This window comes from Ipomoea nil, unplaced genomic scaffold (assembly GCF_001879475.1).
Source record: "Ipomoea nil cultivar Tokyo-kokei standard unplaced genomic scaffold, Asagao_1.1 scaffold2759, whole genome shotgun sequence".
Classification (NCBI taxonomy): domain Eukaryota; kingdom Viridiplantae; phylum Streptophyta; class Magnoliopsida; order Solanales; family Convolvulaceae; genus Ipomoea; species Ipomoea nil.
In genome coordinates, this window is record NW_017619187.1 from 2,154,751 (window position 1) to 2,163,017 (window position 8,267).

The window sequence follows — 8,267 nt, forward strand, 5'->3', positions numbered from 1 at the left end:
CCTCTATTTATTTAATTCATTTGTATAGACATTTTTTTTTTGACAAAAAAATGTTTATTTAAGCCAACTAATACATATCATGACTTGAACAAAACAGCCACCTCGATGCAGCGATATATATTAATATACATACATCATTTACTAACTAATTTAATAATTTATATCTATTTTAATTAAAGACCAAAAATATAATTAATCTCCTTACAATAAAAATCAACACCAAATAATATATAGTGGCTCCCCCACTAGATTGAGGTGAAGAAAGAGACAAAGCATATAGTGTTCTAAACTTCTAATGCGAAAAAGGCGCGTGAGAAGAGATTCGTGGGTGATGATTGCAAATTGCAAATTTGATGATTCTGGTAGTCAGTCACTAGTGATAGCTGGAGATAGCTATGTATGTATTATCTTTAAGAAATAAATTTTATTCATATTTTTTGTTACAAAAATTCATATATATAAAATTATTATTGTTATTGATATGACATGTTTTTTTAACTTAAGTTTTCTAGTTTATATCTTCATATACACTTCTGTCATAAGGAGCTCAACTCAAAACCCAATTTTCAATATTCGTGACAAAAATTGAATTTTCACTTTGTTGCTGGAAATAAATTTTAAGTGAGATTTCTTAAATCTTAACTACTAGACTAATGCTCGAGAGGTACAAAATGTTTTTTACCTCTATAATTATCACTTCCTATTAGCCATGAATTTAGAAAGGATAACTAATTGTTATGATTACTAGTGAATCGGTTAATTATATATTGACTTAATAAAGAATCTACATATCCAATAAAACATAGTTAAGAAAGGCAAAAACTTGTGTGAGACTATCTCACTGATCTTTGTTTGTGATGTGGGTCGGGTCAAGATCAAATGTAATACTTATACTAAAAAATGTAATATTAATAAGGAATAAAATGTTTATTACTTATATGGAAAAAAGTAATACTTTTGAAGAAAAATGTACTACGTAATGCTTTTACATTTTAATTTAAAAGTATTACATTTTTTCTCAAAAATATCATATTTTCTCTTATAAGTAACAAACACTTTCTAATAATGTAAAAGTATTACATTTGTTCTCAAAAGTATGTATTGCAATTCATAAATTCCTTTATAAATAACAAATATTTTATTTCTAATTAGTATTACATTTTTATATTGATCTCGACTCGACTCGTCTAACGAATAAAGATTTGTGAGATAGTCTCACATAAGTATAATCCGTTAAGAAATGATTAATATGGAGTGGTAATTGTAGAGGTTTTTGGTCAACAAATTATTTATATTATCATGGGAGGTAGTTAATAAGTCTTTTCCATACCCAAAAAAAAAAAAAATGAATAATATAAGAAGGTTACGTAATTACAAGTAAAATTCTTACACGTGAAATGCCATTAGCCATGCACTCACCCCACCTGATATTTGGTGAAAGAAAGTGGGCCACATGGAAATGCGGACAAAAAGAGATAACAATGCACATGATGATTGATGACACCTTTAAGCATTGGATCAAATTTCCCCTTTTCTTTCCCATTCTTATAAACCCTAAATAATTTTTTAAAAACAATTTTATAGTTAAATTATGTTATAATCTTTTATATAAAAAATGACACTTTTAATCGTTAAGTTATAAAAAGATAGTTAATTTAGTCATTAAATTATTGGGTTAATTGAGGAAATTGACGATTTGACAATATTAAGACTTTATGTATTTGAGATTGATGTTATCATAGAGCAGTTACTATAATTAGAATCAGTTTATATTTACACATACAAAAAAAAAAAAAAAAAAAAAAAAAGAAGTTACTTTAGTTTTTAAATTTTTTTCAAATTAAAATGATGTATTTAGTCTTTAGATTGGGGTTTATGGTTAATGGTTCTCCAGCATAATTAAGACAATATGTTTTTTGAAAATCAAGAACTTCGCTTATATTAAAACGTCATAACATGATTACACATAAAAAGGGAAAGGAAAGCACTATTTGGGTTAAGACAATATGTTAAATCTTTGAAATATGTTTATAGAAAAGTACTATTTGAGGTAAATTATGTTATGGTACAATTTTAGCTAAGACTATCTCTAAAGAAACCACTAAAAAAATTTGGTGCGATCTTCCTCCAAGAAAGACAAATTAATAGCTAAATTCTCAAAATGCAAAGCCAACAACCTTATAAACCAAACTACAATTGTTGTTAGTGAGATTGAAATCAATGATTAAGGTTTTTGGTCTCATTTAGGAAATAGAATAAGATTAAGAATAATGGAAAGAAATAATTAGGTGTAATTGTTGAATTAAATCTTTGGTTCATTTTCAGTCCCTTCACTGCCACTCTGTCTTTGAGTCCTCTTGGTCACTATGGTCAGTTTCGTATTCATCTTTCCTTGAAATAATTCTCATCTTCAAAGCAAAGAAGCTATTCTCTCTTTTTTTTCAAGGCATAATAAACCCATACCTCTGTCATCCTATATCTTCGAAATTGTAATTTTCTCTCTCTATAGCTATGCATTTCTTGAGTTTATGTAAGGGATACTAAGAATGGGTTTAGTGATTTTTCTGCATTGGGTTTTTGTTTTTGTTCTTCTTGAGCTTATAATTTGATGTTTGTGTGCTGATGGGCTGATTCTTTTATCTTATGTTGGTTTGGGAATTGCAGAGAGAAGGGTTTTTGTTGAAGGGATCAGTTATAAATGGCGGGTGATATTGATGAAGAACCCTTTAGGCTTAATTTCAAGGTAAACCTGTGTTCTATGGATCTCACTGTCTTTTTCTCAAATGGATTGATCTGCATTTTATAGTTTTCTGGGTTCTCCATTATCAAGTCTTGTTTTCTTCTTCTTTTGAGTGGCAACCAAAGATTGGTTCTTTATTTGGTTTTGATCTTTGATAATTGTAATTTATTTGTTGAGAGGTATGGTTTTCTATCCCTATAAATTTCATGGTGGATTTAATGAAACATAATTCCAAACTATTTTAATTGATTCCCCCAATGATCTCTTCCCCACAAAAGGCGAAATTCCCTTGTCCCTGGCCTGACAGGATAGGGGAGGAGTAAATCGGGCAAGAGGCGAAATCGGAAATTCCCTTGCCCCAGGCCCTCACACCCCGGTCCGACAGGATAGGGGAGGAGTAAATCACGGTGACTCAACAGCCCATTAGGTGGACCGACCATCTTGATCAATAAGTATACGAGGTTCTGATTTCAAAGGATGGTTTGAGCCTTTTTTGTCACATTGAGGTTACCTTAAACTTGATAGGCATTGATATGCAAATTAAGTTGTCTTCGTGAAATAATTTGGAAGTCTGAACTCTCAACATAGTTCTGGGTAATTTTTGAAAGCAGACATTGTCTTATGTTAAACCAGCTAAAGCTATGCTAATGTGTGTTTTCGTCGTCATGGTCAGTTGGATAGGCTTGCTTGTATCTCTTTTTTATGTGTACGTGCTTATAATGACAGTTGGATGCTCTAAACTCGGGCTCTGTTTCGTTCAGGCGGTTTGAGAGCGAAGGCCTGAGTTGGGAGCGGAGGTCATCGTTTTCTCGCAACAGATATCTTGAAGAGGTCGAGAAATATTCCAAACCGGGTTCAGTAACCGAGAAGAAGGCGATACTCGAGGCTCATTTTAGAAAGAGGGCTCTTCTAAGCCGGAGTTCATCCGAGTGCCAGACTAGTGAAAATAATGTCTCGCAGAGCACAGGGTACGAGGGGGACTTTGAGATTGTTAACGAGGGTAGTAGTCAGTCTGCATCGTTTGGTGAAAGCACGGGCTATGATGGGGACGACTTCGAGCATTTCAACGGGGGTGGTTATTCTGTGAACTTTAGCAACGGTCCTTATGGATCATCAAATTCTGTTATTGTCATTTCAGAATATTTCGACAAAGAAGCAACCTTTTGTCCGGTTACTGGAACTGTTGATCATGAAGTAAACGAGGCACCTCTTGGTGAAGGTGGGAGTATAGACGTGATACCAAATATTCCCGAGACCTCTGATCTTCATACAGTTGATAAAGATGGGAACTTTAGTTCAGTGCCTCAACCGAGTCCTTCTCCTAAGGTTCGTTCTCTTTTTCATACCTTTCTTGCATAAAAAAACGTTATCCATTACTCTCTTGGTCAGTTAAATAGTGTGTTTGACGTGTTTTCTGATGTCTAAATTGTAGATTAGTTCTGCATCAAAAACCAAACATTTGAAACATTCAATTATCCCGAGAGAAGGTTCCAATTCTAAAGACGTTTCGAGAAAACCTACTAGAAGGGGAAGTGATGCTTCACTAAGACCGAAAAGAGAAAAGCTCTCGTTGGAATCTGTTACTGCTTCAACTTCTCGTTCAATGTCGAGAACGTTAAAACACGAGGTTTCCACGTTGGACTCGGCAGCTACTTCCACTTCTCACTCTATCTCTAGAATACCAAAACACAAGGTTTTCCTCGCATATTCATTTCGTTCTTTTCTTTGTCATTCATCGATGTTGTAACTGGATTGTCTACTTTGAACAGGCCCCGTATGGTTCTAGAGATAAAGTTCTCAATGATTTGAAAAGGTATATATTACTCCGTATATTTGTTTCTCTGAATTTACAGCCTCCGATGGATTGTTTCTGACGAATAAATTTTGTTTCTTTACAGTTCTAACATTGGAAACGTATCAAGAACGAGAGAGAAGGTTGCCCCTAGTGTGCATCAAAATGCAAACAGGTCTACAAGCAAAAAAACGTGAACTTTCTGAATGCACATTCATTAATTTACTCGTCTAATATATATATCTTCTGGTATTCAGGCATAAGCAAGCTTTAAGTTCAACTAAGCCCGGCATGAAACAAAACGGTTCTGGATTCAATTTCAAAAGTGAAGAACGTGCAGAGAGGAGAAAAGAGGCAAGTCACCCTTGTATACAAGTCGAATTTTTTTTTTTTTTTTTTAAATAAAGAAGCTAATTCATTAATTATAGGCTGAAACGTTTACAATAAAACAACTTCCCTAGCAATGCTACAGAAAACTTGATTCGCAGACTGTTTCACAAATTTGAAGCTCAATCCGTTAAAAGATTCTTTAATGACTTGGTCAAATGTTCTTCAATGATCTAAAAGATTCTTAATATTTCTTCAGTTCTCAATGAAGCTCGAGGAGAAAATGAATGCTAAGGAGGCTGAGATGCTACAAATTCAAGCCAGAAGACAGGTACGCGAGAAATACAATTTTGGTTTAACCATATGGAAAGAGCATTTCACATAAATAGGATCGTTTTTTCTTTTCTTATAATTCTATGATAATCAGATTAGCCCACAAAGTTTCTTCCCTTGTTTTTTTTCAAATTGCGTAACAGTACAAATCGTCCTTGCTTCGTAGTTTATTGTCTATGTTTAGATTATTAAAATATGTCTAATTTTCATTAATACAGAAGAAGACAGAAGTAGAGACAAGGCAATTGAGAAGAAACCTTAATTTTAAAGCAAGTCCCCTGCCTTCCTTTTACCATGAAGCTAGGCCACTATCAGATAAATTTAAGGTATTTTTTTGTATTAACAATGCTTATAAATACTTGTTGGCTTTTCATTTTTACAAGACTAAATGATTGATCTTGGTGGCTGATACGACGTTTCAGACACCTGCAAGTAAATCCACACCGAGGAAGCCACAGCACTACCTGCGTGCATCTCCAAGAACAGTAGCTGCAGAAAGTTCCCCGTCTTGTTCAATGCAAACCTCTACGACGACCAAGTATAGGCCCACGGTGTCCTCAGATAGCAGTGTCTCGTCTGCACTTCCAACGACCACCAATACCCGAGGAACCAGGAAGAACAACGAAGAAAAGAAACAGCTCACGAGTTCGCTGAATCAAAGAGGATTGGGAGTGAACAAGGTGAATAATGGCCACAAGGTTGAGGTAAAGCCAAAAGTCAGTGCTGGGAGAAATGGCAGAACTGATCTGAGAAGCAATGTGCCCCGGGGCGTCCACTCGGGTTGTAGCTCGCAAATAACCTGTGTTGTGGTTGGTGTTTCTACATGAAATGCGCGAGTTTCCACGCCCGTTCTCAGGTCAGATCCTATATATACATATATGTATGCCTCTCCCTTTTCTTGTCAGCACAAAATGGCTATATATTTTATGATGTTGCTTTGATAGATTGGCACTTCCAGCAGATATGGATCATGTAATTACATATATAGTTTCATAGAAAAAAAAAATGTTATCAGCATTTTCTTGCAATTTCAAGAGTGCTCTGCTAGTCTATTACCCGGGCAACCTCAGCTAAGTTGGTGGAATGTTGGCTTGGTAACTACAAAGTTCTAATTTCGACTCCTAGTAGGATTGGCTTATTGGTCTTATTGGTTTGAGCCGGTCAGCTATGAGCACACCCTCCAGCTATTATTTGATAAAAATTAATACATTTTCATCCCCACGCAAAGTGAGACTTGAACGTAATATCTCTTTATTGTGGAAAGTAGTGAACCGATTGATAAAACTCGACTACATAGATTGTGACAATAATGTGAATGATAATCGATGATTATTTGCCAAATTTAGATCATCTAAAATGGAAAAGGGGTGACAATAATGTGAATGATAATCGATGACTATTTGCTAAATTTAGATAATCTAAAATGGGAATCGGTGACTATTTGCCAAATTTAGATAATCTAAAATGGGAATCGGTGACTATTTGCTAAATTTAGATAATCTAAAATGGGAATCGATGACTATTTGCTAAATTTAGATATCCAACATGGGGAAGGGATTACTGTTTGCATAATCTCATATATACATATCGATTTCAAATAAATAAGTCTTGCCAATGACCTCTTTACATAATCACTAAGGACAAACTCTTTAAAAAAATATTTCTCAAATTTGATATACTATATTTTAATTTTTATTTTAAGTATATGGGTATATATGTTTGTATTACACTTAATTAGTGATGGGGTATTGGATATGGGCTAAGAATTTATTGGGCTGACGTTGTTGGATCGGACGGATCCAAGGGAGTGATCGGGGGATCGTTATGCTGTGCATCCGTATGCACCATGCATGGTGCATACGGATGCAAAAAACGACGTCGTTTTATTAAAAACGCGCATCCCACATCGATTCCCCTCAAGAGCATTATGTTGTTCATTCATTCTGGAATCTTAGTTCATTGATTCTGGAATTTTAGTTCATAGATTCTGAAATTTTAGTTCATAGATTTTGGAATTTTAGTTCATTGGTTATGGATATTTAGACGTGAATCGAAACTGATTTTTTTTCATTCATGCATGCTGGATATTTAGTTCATTCATTATGGATACTTAGTTCATTCATTATGGATTTTTAGTTCATTCATTCTGGAATTTTAGTTCATAGATTCTGGAATTTTAGTTCATAGATTCTGGAATTTTAGTTCATTGATTCTGGATATATAGTTCAAATTATGCACAATATAATGTTGTTGCTGGGAATTGAAACTGATTTTTTTTTTTTAAAAGTGAGACGCGCGTTTTTAATAAAACGACGTCGTTTTTGCATCTGTATGCACCATGGATGCATAGCATAATTTGCCGTGATCGGGGGCATGACGGGGACAACTGGGGATGGCCGGCGTCGGCCAGCGCCCGGCCGGAGGGGGTCGTCGGCTAGGTGCGGGCGTAGCGCCCCCCGTGCGAGGCCACGGGGGCGGCGGTCGGGGGAGGCCGCCAGCTGGGGCAACGGCGCACCCAGTGCGCGGTTGGGCGCGGGCCTAGCGCCCCCCATCTCGCGGGGCGCGGTGGCGTGCGGTCACCGGCACCGGGGGCGGTTCCGCCCAGGGTACGTGGGGTGCACGGGAGCGAAGGTGGGGGTGTCGGAGGCGTGATGAACGTGTGGACTCCCGTGCGACAAATGAGGAAGTGACGTCTGAGTACGTGGGACATGTGGACATCCGAAGGAGGAGGGGGGCCTGCTATAAATAGGGGTCCTGGGTTTCTAGCAAGGGGCAGGAAAATCAAAGTGGTCAGTCTAGTCCAGTGTCTCGACTCCAAGCTCTCAACTATCCTACCCAAGTTCGATTCTCGCTACTAGCATAGTCAGTTGTAGCCCATCCGGTGGGCCTCATGCTTTGTATCCAGGCTGTGTCATTTGGGGCCTGTACCTCGGGCTTGTACGTGCTATTTTGGACCTAGCGCCCCGGGTAATAAAGTTATTCTTTGCCTACCCCGTTCTATATTTTTATACCCGATTTATGGTAGACTCGGTCCCAATAAAACCATTAATTAGTGTATTAATTAAAAAAAAAAAA

At 36.4% G+C, this 8,267-nt stretch overlaps 1 protein-coding gene across 4 annotated transcripts; it reads left to right on the top strand.

The window, feature by feature from the left end:
• Window positions 1-2,275: 2,275 nt before the first annotated feature.
• On the top strand, window positions 2,276-6,339 carry LOC109156893 (protein WVD2-like 7). Of its 4 annotated transcripts, XM_019304777.1 has the most exons (11): window positions 2,377-2,489; window positions 2,665-2,743; window positions 3,467-4,066; window positions 4,173-4,345; window positions 4,412-4,433; window positions 4,510-4,553; window positions 4,639-4,707; window positions 4,790-4,886; window positions 5,119-5,190; window positions 5,411-5,518; window positions 5,615-6,339. In XM_019304777.1, exons 2-11 carry the CDS (start codon window positions 2,699-2,701, stop codon window positions 6,017-6,019), a joined length of 1,635 nt encoding a protein of 544 aa, XP_019160322.1. In that variant the 5' UTR covers window positions 2,377-2,489; window positions 2,665-2,698; the 3' UTR covers window positions 6,020-6,339. The 4 variants fall into 4 exon arrangements, with proteins under 4 accessions (XP_019160319.1, XP_019160320.1, XP_019160322.1 ...); XM_019304774.1 differs by lacking the exon at window positions 2,377-2,489 and adding an exon at window positions 2,276-2,369 and having other exon boundaries at window positions 4,173-4,433; XM_019304775.1 differs by having other exon boundaries at window positions 2,376-2,530; window positions 4,173-4,433.
• The last annotated feature ends 1,928 nt before the right edge of the window (window positions 6,340-8,267 follow it).

Coding starts and splice junctions, on each gene's coding strand:
- LOC109156893 (XM_019304774.1), top strand. CDS start 2,699: ATGGCGGGTGATATTGATGAAGAACCCTTTAGGCTTAATTTCAAG. Junction 2,744..3,466: donor CCTTTAGGCTTAATTTCAAG/GTAAACCTGTGT, acceptor TTATAATGACAG/TTGGATGCTCTAAACTCGGG. Junction 5,191..5,410: donor AAATTCAAGCCAGAAGACAG/GTACGCGAGAAA, acceptor TCATTAATACAG/AAGAAGACAGAAGTAGAGAC.